The 25862-nt window shown below is 46.1% G+C and overlaps 1 protein-coding gene across 3 annotated transcripts in view; it reads left to right on the forward strand.

Moving 5' to 3' along the window:
- The first annotated feature begins 1421 nt into the window (after nucleotides 1-1421).
- Nucleotides 1422-25862, forward strand: part of ABHD2 (abhydrolase domain containing 2, acylglycerol lipase) — a 44457-nt gene continuing 20016 nt past the window's right edge. The window contains exons 1-5 of one of the 3 annotated variants that reach the window (XM_056571921.1): nucleotides 1422-1488; nucleotides 18756-18817; nucleotides 19903-20098; nucleotides 22180-22355; nucleotides 25579-25746. In XM_056571921.1, the coding sequence (XP_056427896.1) occupies nucleotides 19908-20098; nucleotides 22180-22355; nucleotides 25579-25746 (535 nt within the window). In that variant the 5' untranslated portion in view covers nucleotides 1422-1488; nucleotides 18756-18817; nucleotides 19903-19907. Of the gene's footprint in view, nucleotides 1489-1510; nucleotides 1678-18755; nucleotides 18818-19902; nucleotides 20099-22179; nucleotides 22356-25578; nucleotides 25747-25862 lie in introns of those variants that run through there. The other 2 variants (XM_056571920.1, XM_056571919.1) reach the window with 2 other exon arrangements.

The following is a 25862-nucleotide window of genomic DNA, read 5'->3' on the forward strand; positions in this document are numbered from 1 at the left end:
AAATTTTGCACATAGTGTTCACGACTTCAGCACTATCCTCAATGGCAGATAAAAGTATTTTCTTCACCTCCCCCTCTATTTAAAACACTTTCCTCTGACAAAGTCCCGTACACTTTATGGCGCAAATTCCATTCGCATCGGCATGCGATTTTCTGACAATACTGGACACAATTCAGACTGGGGGAGGACTTGTTGCATAAGATACACACCCATATCCTGTTTGTGACGCCAAAAGTTATGGTAACGGGGTGTGATGATGGCAAACACCTCCCATACTGGGCGACCACATTCTGATATACATTGTCAGCTGTGACACCTTATATAGACAGATCAGTGTCTTTCCAAATCCTGTCCAGTCACCCCAATATACCATAGGTGACTCCAATCAAGGTGCAGAAACATCTCAGAGATGATGAATATCAAAGGGCTCCATGCATTGGGTTCCAAAGGGTTCCATGAATAGCAAAGGGTTCCATGCATTGTTTTTTTTTTTTTATAGATTTTTATAGATTTTTAAGATTCTGAGAAAATATTTTTTTATTATTTGACTACAAGGCCTCAACATAAAAAAATTGAGATGTTCTGAGGACTTTCTGAATGCATTGTATGTGTAGCTGCAGCCTTTTAGTGAATGATGTATACTAGCTTGCAGCAAAACAAGTATATCAAGCTTATGTAATGATAAGGTGTATATAGAACACATATTGTATCAAGTTTATTACTTAAAGGGGTATTCAATCATGCTCCTCCGATAGACATGGATGGAGGGGGTGTGGTGTGACATCACTAGGGGTCGCGACATCACGTCCCCGTTTCGAAGTCATCGCCCAGCACAGAATGCCGGAGGCTGCCCAGAGAACGCGGAGCTCCCCAGTGGGGATGAGATGTATGCAGCGGGAATACCCCTTTAAATGGGTTCCCTGCGAAATCCCCAAATCTGCTACTATAGTGGATTTTCCACAGACCCATTGAAGTCAATGGTAGTAAAATCCTGTCTGGATTTATGCACTATGGAAAAGCCGCAGGAAATACGGTGTGTGGGTGTTTTGACATGTTAAGGTTTTTAATGACAATTATCGTATACAATATCAGAAAGAGAATATATATGGAGGACAAGTATAAAAGGAAAGACTGTGACTTCTTTTACATCACATCCTGGCTTTATGTTCTATAATTAGAAACCTGAAGGTGTGAACACACTGTGGACCTCCTCACAGCTATTTACAGGGAAGGAACAAGGCTTGTGGACAGTCGTGTCCCATGTGACACAGCATCCTGGGGGAGCACAACATGAGCATCCACAGATCCCTGCACCACACTCCTCACGTGTCTGCACAGCCAGGATTACGTAATACGGGATTGACAGCTCCCTCAGCCAATCAGCGATTAGCGCTAGTTGTGACTCGAAGACAGCCGGTGTCGGAGCAATGGGAAGCACTCAGCCAATAGAAAGCGTTGTATCTACTGACCAACCACAGACAGTTGGAGGTGATTGACAGCTGTGTTCTCCAATAACGGGAAAGCGAGAGCAGCAGCTGCGTTGTTAGGGAAGTAACTGTTGTCAAGGGACTGAGAGGTGGAAGGTGCGGAGGGCGGTGGTAGCAATAACAGCAGCAGTAGCCGGGCAGTGGCTGTCATCTCCAGCTGATGCGAGGTCCGTGAGGTGAGAACCGTGAGGTGAGGAGCGACCGGGCAGCGGACGGGGACAGGCCTGGCGTCTGTGTGCAGGGCTGCCTGACGGGATGTGTACAAATAGCTTCCCCATTGTGTGGATGTGACTCAACAGTTGTGCGGTTCTGTGGGTGATGTGGTGGGGACATGCTGCCTGTCACTGGGCGGAGGCGCCACAGGGCCCTTGGGCTTATGCACAGCAACCTCCTCGTCAGAGACTGGGAGACCCCGTCATCCGGGCCACACTGTCCACAAGACCACCTCTCATCCATACAGCCCCCAACCACAAGACCACCTCTCATCCATACAGCCCCCAACCACAAGACCACCTCTCATCCATACAACCCCCAACCACAAGACCACCTCTCATCCATACAGCCCCCCCAACCACAAGACCACCTTTCATCCATACAGCCCCCAACCACAAGACCACCTCATCCATACAGCCCCCAACCACAAGACCACCTCTCATCCATACAGCCCCCCCAACCACAAGACCACCTCATCCATACAGCCCCCCCAACCACAAGACCACCTCATCCATACAGCCCCCAACCACAAGACCACCTCATCCATACAGCCCCCAACCACAAGACCACCTCTCATCCATACAGCCCCCAACCACAAGACCACCTCTCATCCATACAGCCCCCAACCACAAGACCACCTCTCATCCATACAGCCCCCAACCACAAGACCACCTCTCATCCATACAGCCCCCAACCACAAGACCACCTCTCATCCATACAGCCCCCAACCACAAGACCCCCTCTCATCCATACAGCCCCCAACCACAAGACCACCTCTCATCCATACAGCCCCCAACCACAAGACCCCCTCTCATCCATACAGCCCCCAACCACAAGACCACCTCTCATCCATACAGCCCCCAACCACAAGACCCCCTCTCATCCATACAGCCCCCAACCACAAGACCACCTCTCATCCATACAGCCCCCAACCACAAGACCACCTCTCATCCATACAGCCTCCAACCACAAGACCACCTCTCATCCATACAGCCCCCAACCACAAGACCACCTCTCATCCATACAGCCCCCAACCACAAGACCACCTCTCATCCATACAGCCCCCAACCTCAAGACCACCTCTCATCCATACAGCCCCCAACCTCAAGACCACCTCTCATCCATACAGCCCCCAACCTCAAGACCACCTCTCATCCATACAGCCCCCCCAACCACAAGACCACCTCTCATCCATACAGCCCCCCCAACCACAAGACCACCTCTCATCCATACAGCCCCCAACCACAAGACCACCTCTCATCCATACAGCCCCCAACCACAAGACCACCTCTCATCCATACAGCCCCCTCAACCACAAGACCACCTCTCATCCATACAGCCCCCTCAACCACAAGACCACCTCTCATCCATACAGCCCCCCCAACCACAAGACCACCTCTCATCCATACAGCCCCCCCAACCACAAGACCACCTCTCATCCATACAGCCCCCCCAACCACAAGACCACCTCTCATCCATACAGCCCCCCCAACCACAAGACCACCTCTCATCCATACAGCCCCCCTCAACCACAAGACCACCTCTCATCCATACAGCCCCCCTCAACCACAAGACCACCTCTCATCCATACAGCCCCCCCAACCACAAGACCACCTCTCATCCATACAGCCCCCCCCAACCACAAGACCACCTCTCATCCATACAGCCCCCCCCAACCACAAGACCACCTCTCATCCATACAGCCCCCCCAACCACAAGACCACCTCTCATCCATACAGGCCCCCCCCAACCACATGACCACCTCTCATCCATACAGGCCCCCCCCAACCACATGACCACCTCTCATCCATACAGGCCCCCCCCAACCACATGACCACCTCTCATCCATACAGCCCCCCCAACCACAAGACCACCTCTCATCCATACAGCCCCCCCAACCACAAGACCACCTCTCATCCATACAGCCCCCCCAACCACAAGACCACCTCTCATCCATACAGCCCCCCCAACCACAAGACCACCTCTCATCCATACAGCCCCCCCCAACCACAAGACCACCTCTCATCCATACAGCCCCCCCAACCACAAGACCACCTCTCATCCATACAGCCCCCCCAACCACAAGACCACCTCTCATCCATACAGCCCCCCCAACCACAAGACCACCTCTCATCCATACAGCCCCCCCCAACCACAAGACCACCTCTCATCCATACAGCCCCCCCAACCACAAGACCACCTCTCATCCATACAGCCCCCCCAACCACAAGACCACCTCTCATCCATACAGCCCCCCCAACCACAAGACCACCTCTCATCCATACAGCCCCCCCAACCACAAGACCACCTCTCATCCATACAGCCCCCCCAACCACAAGACCACCTCTCATCCATACAGCCCCCCCAACCACAAGACCTCCTCTCATCCATACAGCCCCCCCAACCACAAGACCACCTCTCATCCATACAACCCCCCCAACCACAAGACCCCCTCTCATCCATACAACCCCCCAACCACAAGACCACCTCTCATCCATACAACCCCCCCAACCACAAGACCACCTCTCATCCATACAACCCCCCCCCAACCACAAGACCACCTCTCATCCATACAACCCCCCCCCCACCACAAGACCACCTCTCATCCATACAACCCCCCCCCCACCAACCACAAGACCACCTCTCATCCATACAACCCCCCCAACCACAAGACCACCTCTCATCCATACAACCCCCCCAACCACAAGACCACCTCTCATCCATACAACCCCCCCAACCACAAGACCACCTCTCATCCATACAACCCCCCCAACCACAAGACCACCTCTCATCCATACAACCCCCCCAACCACAAGACCACCTCTCATCCATACAACCCCCCCCAACCACAAGACCACCTCTCATCCATACAACCCCCCCAACCACAAGACCACCTCTCATCCATACAGCCCCCAACCACAAGACCACCTCTCATCCATACAACCCCCCAACCACATGACCACCTCTCATCCATACAGCCCCCCCAACCACATGACCACCTCTCATCCATACAACCCCCCCAACCACAAGACCCCCTCTCATCCATACAACCTCTCATACATACTGCCCCCAACCACAAGACCACCTCTCATCCATACAACCCCCCCCAACCACAAGACCACCTCTCATCCATACAACCCCCCCCAACCACAAGACCACCTCTCATCCATACAGCCCCCAACCACAAGACCACCTCTCATCCATACAGCCCCCACAACCACAAGACCACCTCTCATCCATACAACCCCCCCCCAACCACATGACCACCTCTCATCCATACAACCCCCCCAACCACATGACCCCCTCTCATCCATACAACCCCCCCCCCAACCACAAGACCACCTCTCATACATACTGCCCCCAACCACAAGACCACCTCTCATCCATACAACCCCCCCCCAACCACAAGACCACCTCTCATACATACTGCCCCCAACCACAAGACCACCTCTCATCCATACAACCCCCCCAACCACAAGACCACCTCTCATCCATACAGCCCCCAACCACAAGACCACCTCTCATCCATACAGCCCCCACAACCACAAGACCACCTCTCATCCATACAGCCCCCCCAACCACAAGACCACCTCTCATCCATACAACCCCCCCAACCACAAGACCCCCTCTCATCCATACAGCCCCCAACCACAAGACCACCTCTCATCCATACAGCCCCCACAACCACAAGACCACCTCTCATCCATAAAACCCCCCCAACCACATGACCCCCTCTCATCCATACAACCCCCCCCAACCACAAGACCACCTCTCATCCATACAACCCCCCCAACCACAAGACCACCTCTCATACATACTGCCCCCAACCACAAGACCACCTCTCATCCATACAACCCCCCCAACCACATGACCACCTCTCATCCATACAACCCCCCCCAACCACAAGACCACCTCTCATCCATACAACCCCCCCCAACCACAAGACCACTTCTCATCCATACAGCCCCCCAACCACAAGACCACTTCTCATCCATACAGCCCCCCCAACCACAAGACCACCTTTCATCCATACAACCCCCCCCCCCCCAACCACAAGACCTCCCCACCATCCATACCAGACCCCTCCACAAGACCACCGCTCATTCATACATGGTAGTTGATGGGGAGTATATACCTGTAAAAGTACGTCTGCAGATATATGCTATTACTCTCTGGTGTCAACCACCTCACTACAGCAGCAGTTTGTGTTGCACTTTTCCCTGCACCCACATCATTCACCGCTGTCTTTCTATTAGCCATCACAGTATACACTTGTTTAAGTCTTTTATGTTTGTTATGAGCACTTTGCACCAACCCCACCCACCCCTGTACTGTGTAATAACTTGGTGTCCTTTTATGGGCTATTAAAGGGAACCTGTCATCTAGAAACTTGTCCACACCCCATCAGGCTTTGTTGATAGATTCCTCCCTCTGTGGGTATATGGAGAGATATATCACAAGACCAGCGATGAGAAGCCACAGAGGACTGACCAGATGAATTGTGGTTCAGGCAGCATGAAAATGATGAGTTTTTCCTTTAAGTAGCACTGCTGCATACCCTTAATGCAGTGTTTTTCAAACAGTGTGCCTCCAGCTGTTGCAAAACTACAACTCCCAGCATGTCCAGACAGCAAAAGACATGCTGGGAGTTGTAGTTTTGCAACAACTGGAGGCACACTGTTTGAAAGTGTCTTAGTGTATATATTCCTGATGAAGAGGCTCCTGTGTGCCGCAAAATGCGCCACTCTGGTGCCTTTGTGCGTCACATGGTCGCAGATGAGATCCGTGCTGATCAATTCCTTTGGGACAACCGCATCCTCCTGAATCTGCTACAATGAAAGAGGAGGCGTCTGTAATTCCTACAGAATACCCTATATATCTGCTTGCTGGCATAGTGCCCTGATCCCTATATTTTCAGTAATTGTGACAGTAAGGAGACAGCTGGACAATGGAGATTCTAGAGCAGTGTTTCCCAACTGGGGTGCCTCCAGCTGTTGCAAAACTACAACTGGCAGTTGTAGTTTTGCAGCAGCTGGTGGCACCCTGGTTGGGAAATCTGTTCTAGAGGAGCAGTTATTCATGGGCGGACCGGACATGTAGAGTGGCCTTCTAGTGCTTTCTATCTGTTATCTAGTACGTCATAAATTTGCACATGCAGCTGAATGATGTGCTTTTTTTTTTTTTTTTTTTTTTTTTTTTGTGCCTGCATATTTCATGTGCGTGACAGTTACATGTGACATACAGACATTGGGGAAAACCAGTGCAAGGGAAAAGTGTCAGAGATGCCAATGGCAACCAATCAGATGCTTGTGCTTATGGCCCATTGAGACGCACATAGACATAAATGGTACCAGTAATGAGACAATAATGTCACAACCACCATCCCAGGGCGAGTGAGCTTTTAAATGCTGTATAAAGGGGAAAAATATTTTTTCCTCAGTTGACTGCATCTGTCTTGCGGCCTTTAACCTGTCGTGTCCTAGTACTTAAGGACAGAGGGTGTACCTGTACGCTCTCCGTATTTCCGACCACCACCGCTCGCCGGGAAGTCATCGGACTGGGATGACTGCTCATATCTTATCAGCAGGCATCCCATGGCAATGCCCAGGGGGTCCTGAGACCCTCCCATGTGGGGCATCGCCGGTCAATTTACACCGGCCCAATCAGATCACTGGTGACCCGATCGCCGGGAAAATAAGAATGATCGGAAATGTCAGAGACACCCCCAATCATCTTAAAGGATAGAAACGAGGTGGCAGGGGTGCCACCTCCTCCTATCTCCTGCCATTGGTCGATCAGGACTGACCGACCAATGGCAATTGGGGGCAGGGGGTTAAAGTTAATTCCCCCCCCCCCCCCCCCCCCCCTCTGCCTACTGATTTGGAGTCCGGGGGAGCATGGCCGGCTTATCGGGTGGCATCGGCGGCAGGGACATCGGGCGGAGGCAGGGGGAGGAAGGCCAGAAAGTGAGGCCGTGGAGGAGGCTGCATTGAAGATTGCTGGTAAGTGATCTTCACTGTGGCCTTCTAAAAGTTGCAAAACTACAACTCCCAGCATGCCCAGACAGCCTTTGGCTGTCTGGGCATGCTGGAAGTTGTAGTTTTGCAATGTCTGGAAGGCCACAGTTTGGAGACCACTGTGTAGTGGTCTCCAAACTGTGGTCCCCCAGATGTTGCAAAACTGCAACTTTCAGCATGCACTGACTGTCTGTTTTTCAACATCTGAAGTGGCACAGTTTAGAGACCACTATATGGCGGTCTCCAAACTGTAGCCTCCAGATGTTGCAGAACTAAAACTCCCAGCATGCCTGGACAGTTAGTGCCTGCTGAACGTTGTAGTTTTGCAACATCCGGAGGGCTACAGTTTGGAGACAACTACTTAGCGGTCTCCAAACTGTTGTTCCCCAGTTGTTGCATCACTACAACTCCTATCATGCCTTTCGGCTGTCAGTGCATGCTGGGAGTTGGTTTTACAACAGCTGTAGGCACATTGGTTGGGAAACACTGAGCTAGAGTCTGTTTCCTAACTCAGTGATTCCAACCCGTGGGCCTCCAGCTGTTGCAAAACAACAACTCCCAGCATGTATGGTCTGTCAGTGCATTCTGGGAATTGTAGTTTTTCAACAGATGAAGGTGTGGGGTGATCCTCCCCTCCTCCTCCCATGAGAATGTACAGGGTACATTCACACGGGCGGGGGTTTACAGTGGGTTTCCTTCTAAAAGTTTGAGCTACAGCAAATTTTCTGCTGCAGCTCAAACTCCCAGTGGGAAACCCACTGTGAACCCCCGCCCTTGTGAATGTACCCTAAAAACTCTACACTACACTAACACATAATAAAAAGTAAAACACTACATACACACACCCCTACATCTGAAGCCCCCCCAAATAAAAATGTCTCATACGGAAACACTGCCGTAGAGTTTTGGGGAAGACAAGCGCCATCCTTGTATCCGGGTCCGTCCCTATTGCAAATTTCTAATCTAGTCCTCAAATGTGCATGGTGCTCTCTCCCTTCGGATCCCTGTCGTATTTCAAGGAAACAGTTTAGGGCCACATATGGAGTATTTCTGTACTCAGGAGAAATTGCACTACAAATTTTGGGGGGATTTTTCTCCTTTTACCCCTTATAAAAAGGAAAAGTTGGGGTCTACACTAGCCTGTTAGTGTGAGAAAAAAAAAATTTACACTAACATGCTGGTGTTGCCCCACACTTTTCATTTTCACAGGAAATAAAAGGAGAAAAAGCCCACCAAAATTTGTAATGCAATTTCTTCCGTAAAATGCTCTGCGGGCGCACAACAAGGCTCAGAAGTGAGAGCGCACCATGTATATTTGACATGATTTGCACAGGGGTGGCTGATTTGTTACAGCAGTTCTGACATGAACGCGACAAAAAAAAAAAAAACACCCACATGTGACCCCATTTTAGAAACTACTCCCCTCAAGGAACATAACAAGGGGCACTACAAGGCTCAGAAGAGAACGAACGCCATTGGGCTTTTAGAGAGAGAATTAGGCTGTAATTGAAGGCCATGTGCGTTTACAAAGCCCCCATGGTGCCAGAACAGTGGACCTCCACCACATGTGACCCCATTTTGGAAACTACACCCCTCACGGGATAAAACAAGGGGTACAGTGAGCATTTACACCCCACAGGCATCTGACAGATTTTTGGAACAGTGGTCCGTGAAAATGAAAAATGTAATGTAATTTACAGTGGGGTGTAAATGCTCACAGTTCCGCTTGTAACATTCTGTGAGGGGTGTAGTTTCCAAAATGGGGTCACTTGGGGGGGGGGGGGGGGGGAGGTGGGTCCACTGTTCTGGCACCATGGGGGGGGGGGGGCTTTGTAAATGCACGTGGCCCCCGACTTCCATTCCAACCAAATTCTCTCTCCAAAAGGCCAATGGTGCTCCTTCTCTTTAAGCATTGTAGTTCGCCACAGAGCACTTTACATCCACATGAAGTATTTCCTTACTCAAGAGAAATTGGGTTACAAATTTTGGGGAGCAATTTCTCCTATTACTCCTTGTGAAAATGAAAAGTTTGGGGTAACACAAGCATTTTAACGAAAGTTCATTAATCACCTATGGGGTATAAAGACTCAGTTTACCCCTTGTTACATTCCTTGAGGGGTATAGTTTCCCAAATGGTATGCCATGTGGGGGGGGGGGGTACTGTTCTGGCACCATGCCAGATGCGACATGCCCCCCCAAAAACCATTTCAACAAAATTCGCTCTCCAAAATCCCAATATCGCTCCTTCCCTTCTGAGCCCTCTATTGCACCCACAGAGCACTTTACATCCACATATGAGGTATTTCCTTACTCAAAAGAAAATTAATTTAAAGTTTTGGGGGCCTTTTTACCTTTTACCCCTTATAAAAATGGGGCTACAATAACATGTTAGTGTAAAAAAAAAAAAAGATTTAGATTTTTCTCCCCCATTTTGTTGCTATTTCTGTGAAACACCTAAAGGGTTAACACACTTTTTGAATGTCATTTTGAATACTTTGTGGGGTGCATGTCCGGACATGCTGGGAGTTATAGTTTTGCAACAGCTGGAGGCACCCTGTTTGGGAAACACTGGTCTAGAGGAGCAGTTATTCATGGGACGACCGGACATGTACATGTAGAGTGGCCTTTTAGTGCTTTCTATCTGGTATCTAGTACGTCATAAATTTGCACATGCAGCTGTATTATGTGTTTTTTTTTGTTTTTTTTTTGTGCCTGCATATTTGATGTGCGTGACACAGTTACATGTGACATACAGACATTGGGGAAAACCAGTGCAAGGGAAAAGTGGCAGAGATGCCAATGGCAACCAATCAGATGCTTGTGCTTATGGCCCATTGAGACGCACATAGACGTAAATGGTGCCAGTAATGAGACAATAATGTAACAGCCACCATCCCAGGGCTAATGAGCTTTTAAATGCTGTGTAAAAGGGGAAAAAGCTTTTTTCCTCAGTTGACTGCATCTGTCTTGCGGCCATTAAAGGGGTACTCCGGTAGAAACCCCCCACTAACCAGCCTGTTATCTACGGAACAACCTTGCATGTTTAGAATATCGCTTTAATGGAAAACTGTCATTGGTGTCGCTGCACTAAATTGCTGCTACAGGCAGGTAATGTAGGAGACATTGATGACAACCATACTTACGTGTCCATGATCTGTTCCCTCTGATGGGCCGGCCGGCTTGGGGCACAGACAGTGCTTTATGACATCACCGCTGCGATTTCCCTAGGCCTGTAGCAGCAGGTTAGTGCTATGAGATGGTTTTCCTTTTAAATGGTTTGCTTCCTCTGCCCTCAGCTGTGAGTGACAGTGCTATCATCCAGTCAGGAAACCACTGAGATTAGGGTACACTAAGCGGTCAGAGATTTGGGTAAATAGGAAGGATCCACCACTTGTGATAGCAGTGCCCAGGACACTACAGGGCATCTTTTTGGTGATGCAACCTGCATGACTGATACCTCCGGTATGTTTTACCTTGCCTTCCTGACCTCTTATAAGGAGCCGTCACTTGTTGTAAAGACTCAAAACTGCTGACAGATTGTTCTTACATAACTCTGGAGTCAATGGAGAAGTTGTAGTTTGTGTATTCTGTGCTTCATTTATTAGTATATTCCATGTTATTAGGGTTGATAAAAGTAGCACATTGCTTATATTATGCAGTAAGAGTACTACTTCTTTTACTGCATAAAATAAACTGTGCTATATTTCGTCTTGAAAGTTTAATGTATAATTCAGTGGTGAACTCCATAGAGGCTGCAGTCCAGCTGCTAAGGGTCCCATGTAAAAGAGGAGGCCCCATCTCCGACTGGTCACATCCCACTATGCATTGAGTAGTAAGAAACTACCAAGGGTGTTCCTCCTTTAATGAGATTGTAGTAGAGGCCAAACAAGCAAGGGGACCTTTAAAGGGATGCTCCACTGGAAAACATTTTATTTTAAATCAACTGGTGCCAGAAAGTTAAACAGATTTGTAAATTATTTCTATTAATAAATCTTAATCCTTACAGTACTTTTCAGCTGCTGCTATGATCCACAGGAAGTTCTTTTCTTTTTGAATTTCCCCTTTCTGCCTGACCACATTGCTCTCTGCTGACACCTCTGTCTTTTTTAGGAACTGTCCAGAGTTGGAGTCAATCCCCATAGAAAACCTATCCTGCTCTGGACAGTTCCTAAAATGGACAGAGGTGTCAGCAGAGAGCACTGTGGTCAGACAGAAATTAAATTAAAAAAGAAAAGAACGTCCTGTGGATTATACAGCAGCTGAGAAGTATTGAAAGGATTACTATTTTTTAATAGAAGTAATTTACAAATATGTTTAACATTCTGGCACCAGTTGATGGAAAAGTTTTCCAGTGGAGTACCCCCTTTATCATTTTTAATATGGATATGCAATGGGAAGAACCTGTGCTCTCTCTCTCTCTCTCTCTCTCTCCTCTTCAGTCCATCCTTAATGCCGCAGCCAGACTCCTCTTCCTCTCCAGCCGCTACACCGACGCCTCCTCCCTGTGCCAGTCACTACACTGGTTACCAATTCAGTCCAGAATACAGTACAAAATCCTCAGTCTCACACACAAAGTTCTCCACAATGCTGCACCTCCCTACATCTCCTCTCTCATCTCTGTCTACCATCCTACACGTTCTCTCCGATCTGTTAATGATCTCACACTAACATCTTCTATAATCCGAACTTCTCACTCCCGTCTCCGGTTCTCTGGAATGCTATCCCTCAGACTCAACAACAACATCCCTAGTTTCAAACGTGGCCTGAAAACACATCTCTTCACACAGGCCTATAACATTCTCTAATTGGCCTCAACATATCCTCAATATATCCCCACACCTCTTGTTTGAATTGTTATTGTGTAATACTATGTCTGATACTTGTCTTTGTTTGTACCCCATAATTGTAAGCGCTGCGGAATCTGTAGGCGCTATATAAATAAATAAATGAAATATAAGTCAGTGTAGTTTCTGCCCTGGGACCATCTCTGCTCTATATATATCTCTGTAGTCATTAGAGTTTTATGAAGTCCTTGAGTCTTCAGGTAATATATTGATGTATGTGGGATGACAGGGACATGCTCTACTTCCTTTATATAGTCTCCATTTTCAGCTGTAGATCTTAATGGTCCCCAGTGAGAAGGATGAGCCTTTACATATGCTGGAATATAACCACTATATCAGTCTATAGTGATCTGCATGCTATGCTATGCTAGTATTTATCCATATATATCAGTATAGGAATCTATAGCTTTGAGAACCCATTTAAGCCCTGGATATTTGCTGTAATAGAGGGCAAGTTAGCGGTCAGATATCTCTTAATGACAGTGTGCAGAACTTTGCAGTAGGTTGTTGGAGTATTTGCAGGGATGCAGCCATGATATGGGATGTGAGAACCTGTAGCACCCAGCTGGCAGTCAGGCAGAAGAATTTCTCTGGAGATACTTTATTTCTTAATTTTTTTTATTTATTATTGTCTTTGACTGCATATGTTTGACACGAAAAATGAATAACAATTGTGTTCACAGGTGGAAGAAATTGACTTTTGTGATTTAATTTTATTAAGTGTTCACATTTTATATAAAGTATATTTTACTACATCTTCATTATACAACTTGGGGCTCATACACATGGGTGTAGAATGGCTTGGTACAAGATCTGAGTTGTAATGCCCTGTGTACCTCCATATGCCTCGGGCTTCATACCTGTGAGTATGGAGAGTATCTTTTATTGTGTACTTGTATGAGTGTTGTTGACTTGGTAGGTGTCCTCAGGCTGTCCTCTCCATTTTTAGCTCTATACCTGTTAAACAAGGTCTGTCCTCCTCATATCTATAATTATGTTACATAAGTAATGCTTATTGCTGTGTCACCAGGGATCCACAGTCCCATGACATCTCCCTGAGGGATCTAGATGTTTGTCTTGTCATATTTATCACAGGTCTAAACAAACATTAGTCAGACATGAAGACTTGCATACCTTCCATGTAGACAGATGAGGAATAATCTCTCCGCTTAGCCTGACTTATCCAATGGCTACACCTAACTTGTTTGTTAGTTTGTTGAATAACATAAGGATTGCTTAGATTGAAGAGAAGGGTAGATGGTTAGAGGTAGAGATGAGCGAACTTGCAGTGATTCGAGTTGTCACAAACTTCTCGGCTCGGCGGTTGCTGACTTTAGCCTGCATAAATTAGTTCAGCTTTCAGGTGCTCTGGTGGTCTGGAAAAGGTGGATACAAATTCCTAGGAAAGAGTCTCCAGCCCACCGGAGCACCTGAAAGCTGAACTCATTTATGCAGGATAAGGCATCAACTGCCGAGCCGAGAAGTTTGTATCGAATCACTAAGTTCGCTCATCTCTAGATGAGGCATCCTCCTATCTCATGCAGTGCTGCCATATTATTTTATTTTTATATGGCACCATTGATCCTGAGAATATAGTGTAAAAGTATAGTGTTGAGCAGTATGAACTGATGTAAACACTGAGGCCACATTGCTCACAGATTACCACAGTCTCCTACAGGAAGCTTATTGGCCCCCCAGTAGTCTAATACTGATGACCTACCCTATGCAGACATAACCTTAACATGAGTAATAAACAGTCATCCTGCACTCACCGCAATCCACTGCTGTAGGAGAAGAGGCATCATGGATCCAAACAGGGGATGAACGGGGGCTCAGAGGCAACGACCGGTGCTTTCCTGCTAATGAGCACTTCCTCCAGCCTCCGAGGCCGGAAGAAGAAGAAGTGCTTATTAGCAGAAAACCACCGGTTGTTGCCTCTGAGCCCCCGTTCATCCCCTGTTTGGATCCATGATGCCTCTTCTACAGCAGTGGATTGCGGTGAGTGCACCATCCCATGGACATTTTAGTAGCACTATTTCTCTTGGGACATGGTCACGTGATAGCGATTTGATTCGGGGCATGTAGTGTTTTTGGATCGGTGCCTCCTCTTTTTTCTTATTTATACACATAACTTTAGCATGTAATGAATGATCATGCATTATAAGTATCCCTCTTTACATATAGTCAGCCCATTGTGGACCAAAGGATACTAAATGTGAATTTGTCACTTGAAGAGGCTTCACAATGTAAGGACAACATAATGCTTTATTATGCAAACAGTACAATTATTTTATTTTTTTACCTTATTGGCTGTATCTGTGCTGTGTTGCTGTTACGCAGTGAAGCATAGTCCGGTGGCTAGAAAATGGTTAATCTGCATCCACTAAACAGCCTTTACATATGTAGCTAATAGGTCTATGTGCTTTTTTTTTGTGCATTTCTTAAGCCTTTGAGGACCAAGGAACATATTTGTCCCATGTTTTTAAATCAACAGGGTATGGTGCAGGCTCCTGACTTGAGCCCGCGCCATACCTGCTGGCCTGCCCTCTGCTGATTCTTGTAGTTGAGGGCTGGCATTAATAGCAGACATGCGGCAATCGCTGCGGCCAGCTATTAAGCCTTTAGATCGCCGCTGACAGCTGTGTCTAAAGAACCCTGTGGTGGTCCAGGTGGTCCAGTGAGGTAACAGCTTGATTGGGGGGGGGGGGGGGGGGGGTTAGCGCACCCTGTGGAGGTAGCTTACCTCTGCTCCCTTGCTGGTACCAAAGTCCACAAATGCCAAAGTCCAAAATTGCGTATTTTTGGTCACTTTGTATACTCGAAAAACGATCAAAAGGTCCCATCAAAACAAAAATACTGATGAAAACTTCAGGTATGGTGCAAACAATGAGCCCTCATACCACCCCGTATATGGAAAAAAAAAAAAAAAAGGTTTTAGGGGCCAGAAAAGGACCATTTTAAACATACCTATATTTGTGCATTTAGTTATAATTTAATAAATTTTTTATTTTTATTTTTTAAAGGGGTACTACCGTGCTGACAACTTATCCCCTATCTAAAGGATAGGGGATAAGTTGCCTGATCGTGCGGGGTCCTGCTGCTGGGGACCACCACGATCTTGCACGCAGCACCCCCGCTCTCATCAGGCCCCGGAGCCAACATCTGCTCCGGGTCTGATGACGGGGACGGTGATCATGACGTCACAGCTCCGCCCCCTCAATGCAAGACTATGGCATAGACTTACATTGAGGGGGCGGAGCGTGACGTCACATGGGGGCGGAGTGGTGACGTCACTATACTCCGGCCCAGTGATCGGCAGTCATCAGACCAGACCCGGAGTGATGTTCGCTCCGGGGCCTGATTAGAGCGGGGTGCTGCGTGCGAGATCGCGGGCGTCCCCAGCGGCAGGACCCCGTGCGATCAGGCAACTTATCCCCTAGATAGGGGATAAGTTGTCAGCACGGTAGTAGAATAAAGAAAAACATATATAAATTGGGTATCATTGTAACCAGATGGAGACAGCCAGTCCCCCAACATGCAATACACACAAGAAGAAAAATAATAATAATAAAAAAGGTCAGCACATCAGAAAATAAAAAACTGATATGCATGGGCAGATGCACTCTGTCGTGGCTGCAATGGATATGCCAACTCAAGAAAAGATTACAGCAGCACACTGCAAGCACTTAGATATATGTATAATGTAAATCATATAAAAATAATGCAATGTGTGACTATATGCTAAAAGCTGAAACAGTAAACTCTTATCTGGGCTGAACCAGTTTCTGTGTAAATAAAGAGCGAAGTAGCTCACAAGGTGCTAGGATCTGTGATCACACAATGTCTCACCTTCCAGACACAGATAGGTGGTATCATGGTTACAGCAGAGTATACAGTGTCACTTGCTGCGCCTAATCGTGTCCAGACATCAAGTGATAGAAGGGGGCTTATGTACTGTATGTGCTTGAAATGTTAACACGTGAAAAAGAAGCAGGAATTCATCTTCTAAAGCTTGTCCCAAAGGCCTCATTAATGTGCCCGGAGTACAAATAAGAATGCATAAAAGGGGTTACCTTCAAAAGTTATACCCCTTTCCACAGGATACGGGATAACTAGCTGGTCACTGGGGGTCTTACTACTGGGAACCGCATGATTTGAGAATGGAGGTCAGTTGTCCCACCAATGAATGGAGCTGCAGTGCACAGACACGGCCATCAGCTTATTCATTCTCTACGGGGCTTCTGAACATGGAGTACTGAACTCTAAACCGCAATGTTCAGACGCCTCATGAGGACCGAGGGCCATTCATATGTGCTGCCACTCCATTCATTAAGAGAACAATTAACCGCCGTTGTCTCAGATTAATGTGGGTCCTAGCTGTCGGACCCCCAACAATTAGCTAGTTATACCCGATCCTGTATATAAGCGATAACTTTTAATCTTTCAATAACCTTTTTTAGTGTCCTGTCGTTTTCCCTTTAGAGCGGAGCCCATAAACTCTGAAACTTCCTTGTCATGGAATAGCGGGAATGGGGGACTATATTGCTGCTGCAAAAGGACTTGGTCACATGAGCGTACTACAGCTCTGTACAACCTCCTAGCTCAGTGTTTTGCAAACCAGGGTGCCTTCAGGTGCTGCAAAACTACAACTCCCAGCATGCCCGGACAGCCTTTGGCTGTCCGGGCATGCTGGGAGATGTAGTTTTGCAACATCTGGAGGCACCATGGTTTGCAAAACACTGTCCTAGCTGTACACAACAGTAATACAGCACCCTTAGACTTAACAGTATGAGGGACACTGATATAACTGTTCCTTATAAATCAGCTCAGTTGAAGCCATATTATGGAGCTATTTTCCAATAGAAGCTTTTCTTCTAAGAGAAAGTAACCCTGAAATGTGGCACCACACCACATGGATCACTATACAGCGGCGCATGGGGGGCGGGGGGGGGGGACTGTTTGTTGCTCCTTTGCTGTTCCTGTGCAACTCGTTGCACTCTCTAGAAAAGGCGTTGCTAGACTTGAGAAAGCTAGGTGTGATCTCTTTTGACGCTCTAACTTTGACTGTTTGGTAGCCAACTCTGTCTCTGTAATAAAGAAGTTACTATATTCCACAGCATTATAACACATGGTAGGTTAAACATCAACAAAAACTTTTTACATAATGTAGATAGTACCATTAGATGTATATTTGTAATATACATTGATTAAAAAAATGTGTATATTTTTGGGTGAAAAATGCTGTCCCTACAGCTATGGTCTGCGAGGAGACCAAATACAGGAAGTATTTTACTCAGTGCACACTGTCCTGCCTTTTCCTTGGTGCACACTGTCCTGCCTTTTCCTTGGTGCACACTGTCCTGCCTTTTCCTTGGTGCACACTGTCCTGCCTTTTCCTTGGTGCGCACTGTCCTGCCTTTTCCTTGGTGCGCACTGTCCTGCCTTTTCCTTGGTGCGCACTGTCCTGCCTTTTCCTTGGTGCGCACTGTCCTGCCTTTTCCTTGGTGCGCACTGTCCTGCCTTTTCCTTGGTGCGCACTGTCCTGCCTTTTCCTTGGTGCGCACTGTCCTGCCTTTTCCTTGGTGCACACTGTCCTGCCTTTTCCTTGGTGCGCACTGTCCTGCCTTTTCCTTGGTGCGCACTGTCCTGCCTTTTCCTTGGTGCGCACTGTCCTGCCTTTTCCTTGGTGCGCACTGTCCTGCCTTTTCCTTGGTGCGCACTGTCCTGCCTTTTCCTTGGTGCGCACTGTCCTGCCTTTTCCTTGGTGCGCACTGTCCTGCCTTTTCCTTGGTGCGCACTGTCCTGCTTTTTCCTTGGTGCGCACTGTCCTGCTTTTTTCTTGGTGCGCACTGTCCTGCTTTTTTCTTGGTGCACACTGTCCTGCTTTTTTCTTGGTGCACACTGGTCTGCTTGTCCACCCTCACTTCCTGTATTTGGACTCCTCAAAGAGACACACAGGAAATAGCTGCAGGGACAAAAATACAATTTTTTTTTAATCCAATGTATATTACAAATATACATATAATGGTATTATCTACATTATATAAAAAGTTTTTGTTGACAACAGGTACACTTTAAGAGTTGTAGAACAGTATGGGACCAGTAGGGTGTGAGAAGTACAGGGGCAATGAGATTCATGGTTTCTGTGGTAGATGACGTCTCCACTTGACTGTCTGCTCTTTCTTCTCTTCCAGAATAAATTGACCTCATCACTGTGCGTAACCTTATTCTTACTGTGGGAGATCTTCCAAAATTGGTGAGTGGTCTTCAATGTTTGTTTCGTGATTTATTTATTGCATTTTTTTTTTTTTAAGGTTTCTTCCTGAAAAAGACCCTTTAGGCTATGTTCACACAGAGAAATTTCCAGGCATTGTATTCAATGGGATTCTGCTGCCCCATAGGCATGGTGGAATTTCCGGGGCAAATGTTTTTGCCTCAGAAATTCCAATTTTTACTCTTTGCCAAAATAATGAACAAGTTCACTCGGAGGTGCATTGCCATCTTTTAAGATGGCACATTTCAGAGCCGTCCTAGCATCAGCAGAACATGCTATTTGGGGAATGTCTGCCAGTGTTTTCTGGGTGGGCAATCTGCAAATTTTCGGCCATCAGGGCCTTAATGGGGTTAAGAAGCGAGTGAAAATGAAAGGCTTATCCTCTGGATAGGCAATCGATACTAAAATGGCTGCGACCTGACTTTTGCCACCCCAGCTGTTTCAATAGGCTGCAGTGCTTGTTTACCCGTACTTGTCCTTACATCACCATACTATTTGTAGAAGCAGTACAAGGAACTGCAGCGTTGTCCTGTTCAGGTGCTGAGAGTTGGACCTCCGTCAATCTCCATGGTTGTTACATGGATCATGTTACAAATGTTTGTGTGTATTGATACACATGTATGTGCAAGTGCGGTGTTGATTGAGGTAGAAGAGCCTTTTGTAATTTCAGTGTATTTGTGTTGCTAGTGAGTAAAGATGTTCGTCACAAGTTTTAACATAGTCTTTTCTGACATCTGTGAGAAAGCTTAGTTAAAGGGGAACTCTGGTGGAAAACAGTTTTTCCTGATATGGACAGAGGTGTCAGTAGAGAGCACTGTGGTCAGACTGAAAATAAACTCAAAAAGAAAAGAACTTCCTGTGGAGTATACAGCAGCTGATAAGTACTGGAATGATTAAGATTTTTAAATAGAAGTAATTTACAAATCTGTTTAACTTTCTGGCACCAGTTGATTTGAAAAATATTGTTTTCCACCAGAGTACCCCTTTTAAGTAGTGTTTGGCTTATTCCTTGATTGATCATACTCTAGGAAAATCCTAACGCCGTGCTGACTTTCTTTTGTTTGCAGTCAAGATGAGTATGATTGAGACCCCAGAGATGCCGGCCGTCTTTGACGGGATGAAGCTTGCAGCCGTTGCTGCTGCCCTTTATGTGATCGTACGCTGCCTAAACCTAAAAAGTCCAACTGCTTCACCGGAACTCGTATTCCAAGACACGGCAATAAACCATTTCATCATAAAGTCATGTCCCTTGCTGACCAAAGAGTGAGTAATCCTTCATGTACTTACTGTACAAGTATTATGGCTTCTCTTATCCATTATCTCATCTCTTCCTACAATTGTTGGCTGTTAATAATTTGCCAGACTGAAACTATTCTTCTAGTGAATATGAAGAAATGTAATGCCTTTTGTACTAGAGCTAATGTATGTGGTGCCTGCTGTATGTGCATAGCTTTTTTAGGTAGAAGGTTCTCTAGGTGAGGATATGTGGATCTAGGCAAAAAGCACAGTAAAGCATAGTGTAATCTCATGACATCAGGAAAAGGCACAGCGCAAAAACCCTTACACGGTGCAAGAAAGACACAACCACTGTAAAGTGTTTTTGTAGTGCAATCTCTGGGTGCCGGCCTCAGAGCCTTGATACACCGCAGAAGAATAATACAAAAATCATGATAAAAGAATTCTAGATATTCTGGCACAAAAACATGAAGTACTTATGGGTAAAGGGGTACTCTGCTGCTCAGCGCTTAGAACAAACTGTGCGTTTGGAACAAGCTCGTGACGTCATTGCCCCGCACCCTCATGACGTCACACCCCGCACCCTCAATGCAAGTCTATGGGAGGAGGCGTGGTGGCTGTCATGCCCCCTCCCATAGACTTGCATTGAGGGGGCGGGGCGTGATGTCACAAGCTGCTGGCTCCAGCGTTCGGAACAGTTTGTTCCAAACGCTGAGCAGCAGAGTACCCCTTTTTAAAGTGTATGTATATATGTATTTATTTATTTAAAATAACACTTAGGCCACATACATCCTTTTTAACCGAAGTTTATTTTAAATACACTTTAAGCATAAATACAGCTACTGCAAGATTCTTGAACAGTTTTGTGCCCAAATATCTGGAATTCTTCTATCCTACTTCACCCGATGATGAGTGGTGAGACACTAAGGGGGATATTTATCAAAACCTGTGCAAAGGCAAAGTTGCCCATAGCAACCAATCAGATCACTTCTTTCATTTTGCAGAGGCCTTGTTAAAAATAAAAGAAGCGATATGATTGGTTGCTATGGGCAACTTTTACTCTGGACAGAGTCAATTTTGATTAAACCTCCCCCTAAGTGCTCAGTACTTTTCTGGTGCCACCAGAAGAAAAATATAAGTGTTGTTCTTTATAACTAATAACAATCCACATAATAAGGGAGTTCTATGAAAACCTTGTAGATGGAGAGGTGCAGTTGCTCATAGCAACCAATCAGATTGCATTTTTTTCATTTTTCCCAGGCCTCCTTTTAAATGAAAGAAGCAATCTGATTGGATGCTAGGGGCAACTGCACCTCTCTCCCTCTGCATACTGTTTGATAAATCTCCCCCCGTGTGTGGACATTCTGGGCACTCCACAGGAGGATGCTCTATCCAGCCTGTCTCCTCATATAGTAAATAATCCTGAACAGGACGCTACATGTCGCATTTTGTTCATATCAAACAGGTTGCCTTCAGGAGACAAGCTCTTTAATGTTATAATGGCACGTGGACATCATAGGAGGGTCGGCTCCCCCTCTGTTAGCCAAAATGGAGCACCAATCTGTGCCAGTATGAATGGCTTTAGATGTAGCAGATTTGAACTGTCCTTGTGTTGTAATGGTAGCCATTCATCTTAATGTCTGCAAGGAAAGGCCGGGGCTACACTGACTTTTTGTAGTTCTACCTTTTTTCATTTGAACTATCAAGCTACAGCTGCAGTCCAAAGCACTACAGTGCATTTCATAAAATCTTATGGATTGCAACCGTCAATCAGTAGTTAAAATCAATCAGCAGTACTACAAAATGTTGTAGGGTACTTCTAGCCTTTTTACTACACTTGAATCGCCGCAGCTTTCTACCAAAACAGAAGCCAAACCTTAACAACTTTTTTTTTTTTTTTTTTATGTATGACCAAGTTTGTATTCTGGTGAAAGGTCCTTAAAATTGTTTGAATTTCTTTTTCTATTCCATTGGCTACCCCAGCCCCACTCTGAATATTATTGTACAGGTATTTAGCTCGTTTTAGGATGGATTTTATCTTAATAACTAGGCCTCTAGTGTGCATTTTATTTTGCCTTTTTTATATACATATTTACATATTTTGTTAGGTACATTCCACCTCTAATCTGGGGAAAAAGTGGACATATCCAAACTGCACTATATGGAAAGATGGGTCGAGTCAGCTCTCCAAATCCATATGGATTGCGCAAGTACCTAACAATGCCTGATGGAGCTACTGCAACATTTGACCTCTTTGAGCCTCTTGCTGAGCATTGCACTGGAGGTAAGTCATTAACAAGAGTGAGATTCCTATTCAAACTTATCTTGCCTGTCGTTGTTCAGAAGTCACTTGATTGTTTGCCATGGGCCACTACTTCACTATTCCTTTGCACCAATTCTGATCCATTCTGCTAATGTCTATGCCTAGCCTCCCCCTTAGTAGTGCTGGTTTATACACTGCTCAAAAAAATAAAGGGAACACTTAAACACAATGTAACTCCAAGTCAATCCCACTTCTGTGAAATCACACTGTCCACTCAGGAAGCAACACTGGCAATCAATTTCACATGGTGTTGTGCAAATGGAACAGACAACAGGTGGAAATTGTAGGCAATTAGCAAGACACCCCCAATAAAGGAGTGGTTCTGCAGGTGGTGACCACAGGCCACTTCTCAGTTCCTGGCTGATGTTTTGGTCACTTTTGAAAGCTGTCAGTGCTTTCACTCTAGTGGTAGCATGAGACGGAGTCTACAACCCAAACAAGTGGCTCAGGTAGTGCAGCTCATCCAGGATGGCACATCAATGTGAGCTGTGGCAAGACGGTTTGCTGTGTCTGTCAGCAGTTCCTACAAGAGGAAGGCATTGATGCTATGGACTGGCCTGCCCGTTCCCCGGACCTGGATCGGATTGAGCACATATGGGACATCATGTCTCGCTCCATCCACCAACGCCATGTTGCTGCAATAGGCAGTTAGACAGACAGACAAAAAAATAGTCATGATAGAGCCTAGTCCAGCCAAGCTCTATCAATGACAGAGCCACGGACACCTCTATAGTGTATACCCCCCCCCCCCCCCGCAGCACAATCGCAGGGGGGCCATACACTATAGAGGTGTCCGTGGCTCTGTCATTGATAGAGCTTGGCTGGACTAGGCTCTATTAATGGATCGCATAATGAGTGTAAAAGCGAAAATTGGCCCGGACAAGTGGATCGTCATGAGGGACAAGTAGATTTTGCTCTGTTTTAGTCCCGTGGACAAGTCGTTTTTTATTACATTACCACACCCCTGTACTAACAATACCTTGCATTGCTGTAAATGTAACACCTGCTTGTTTAGTAGAGATGAGCAAAGTTACAGTGATTTGTTTTGTCACGAACCTCGCGGCTCGGTGTTTGCTGACTTTATCCTGCATAAATGAGTTCAGCTTTCAGGTGCTCCGGTGGGCTGGAAAAGGTGGATACAGTCTTAGGAGAGAGTCTCTCCAGCCCACCGGAGCACCTGAAAGCTGAACTCATTTATGCAGGATAAAGTCAGCAAGCACCGAGCCGAGAAGTTCGTTACGAATCGAATCACTAACTTCGCTCATCTCTATTGTCTAAATGTTAGGCTGTGCTGGTCAGAGCAGTGGATGACAGTACCTGGTATGTGGGGGAGATTCTAGAGCTGGTCCATATGTTGTGTATTTGACATGTGGTAGGGATTTTTACACCCGTAGCATGTCTAACTGTTGTGGATTTTCCCTGTAGCAGGGATACAATCTGTTTTATCCAATACATGTTACATACAGATTTTACTGCAGATTCACAGAGCTGAAAAACACCATGTTTTCACCATGAGATTGAATCTCAACTCTCTTTCATCAGAACTAGCAAACCTGCGGTTGTGTAGTAGTACATCTGATAAGAACACTGATTCATCACTACTACTACTAATAGACCCAACATTAGGGGAAACTTATCAAAACCTGTGGAGGAGCAAAGTTGCCCAGTTGCCTATAGCAACCAATCAGATCACTTCTTTCTTAACAAGGCCTATGTAAAATGAAAGAAGCTAGCTGATTGGTTGCTAGGGGCAACTTTGCCTCTCCACAGGTTTTGATAAATCTCCCCCATTATGTCAGATGTAGTGCTGCAGCAGTGTTGAGTCTGGCGAATATAGCAGAGCTGTGAGTGATCTTCAGTGTTGAGAAGTTTGTTAGTTTAAAGAGTACCTCTCATGCTCTTTGTTAAATTTTATAATCCTCCCAGTTCACTGCCTCCTTCACGATAAACCACCCCCTGCCTTTATTTTTATTATTTGTTAGTTTACCTTGATATTGCTCTGTATTTTCTGCTCAGTCTCAGACTGGGAAGGGGCATTCCCCAGCAGACTGTGACATCATCTGAAGCCAGAGAGGGGAGAACTTCCTTCCTCCCTCACTCTGCTACACACAGCCCAGAGCAGTTCAGGGTGTGAGATGAGCTATGATTGGCTAAGGCTGCATTTCCTGCTTTTGGACTTCTGCCAGGCCAGCAGGACTCCAAAGTCTGTGCAAATGATGAGGGAAGTGCTCTGGACAAGTAGGGAGACACCTAGTGGCAGTTTTTTTAAACAAAGTACATTATAAAGATTTTTTATTTACCATGGGCAAATGGCAAAATTAGTTTTTAATGAGTGCCCATTTAAAGTTAGTATTGGGACACTTACAGAAGGGGCAGGGAGCATGTTTTACTATGGATGATCTGTTTACGGTGTATACATGAGTCACACACTTTACACAGTCCCTTTACACACTTTCCTTCAATACATCATCAGCTGTCACTTCTCCCCTGCTGGTTACCAGAGGGAGACAAGGAGTTAAGTTAAGATTCAAGCCCCCTCCATCAGTCCATTCAGCAGACATTATGCATTATGGTCTTGATACTTGAAGTTGCCCCGAGTGAAAGCATTCACAGGCAATGAAATGCTGCTCCTAGGCTTACTAACCATATGGCTGGTACACAGGGCTAAACCTAACTACTGGGCAGGTGAATAGAGGGGGAGTGGTGCTGTGATACAGGCACATCCCCTGATATCTACCTGGCCACATTTGCTCCCCCTCTGTCATGCTGAAGTGTTGTGTCATAGACTAGGAAGTAATTTACATGGAGGAAGAATTATTGGCAGAGGTTACATAACTGGAATATATAGGATCAGCCAATAGCCAATGTGAATTCTCTCTCTAAGGGTATGTTCAAACGTCTGAATGGAATATTCTGCATGGACATTTCACTGCAGCAGAGTCCCATTGATTTCAGTGGGATTCTGCTGCACTGTTAGCACGATGGAATTTTTGCAGATTTTGCTCGGAAATGCATTGCCATCTATAAGATGGCAAATTTCAGAGCGTTCCGCACATTTTACGCCTTTGTAAACATGGCCTAAGAAAGGGTTATCCAGCTGGGGCAGACATTATAATAGCAGCTAGCTGAGAAATTGTGTATGTTACATCAGCTACCATAAAATATTTTCTTTTTTCTTCCACAGAGAATGTTACCATGGTTATATGTCCGGGAATAGCCAATCACAGCGAAAAGCAGTATATTCGGACCTTTGTGGACTATGCCCAGAAAAATGGCTATAGATGCGCTGTGCTAAATCACCTTGGAGCCTTGCCAAACATTGAGTTAACGTCTCCACGCATGTTCACTTATGGTATTTACTTTTTACAAATATAAGATGTACAATTTTGTTAAACCAAGATAAAAAAAAAAAAAATGTTTTACCGTATATACTCGGGTATAAGCCGAGTTTTTCAGCACGATTTTTCG

The sequence above is a fragment of the Hyla sarda genome, chromosome 4 (genome assembly GCF_029499605.1).
Source record: "Hyla sarda isolate aHylSar1 chromosome 4, aHylSar1.hap1, whole genome shotgun sequence".
Lineage (NCBI taxonomy): Eukaryota > Metazoa > Chordata > Amphibia > Anura > Hylidae > Hyla > Hyla sarda.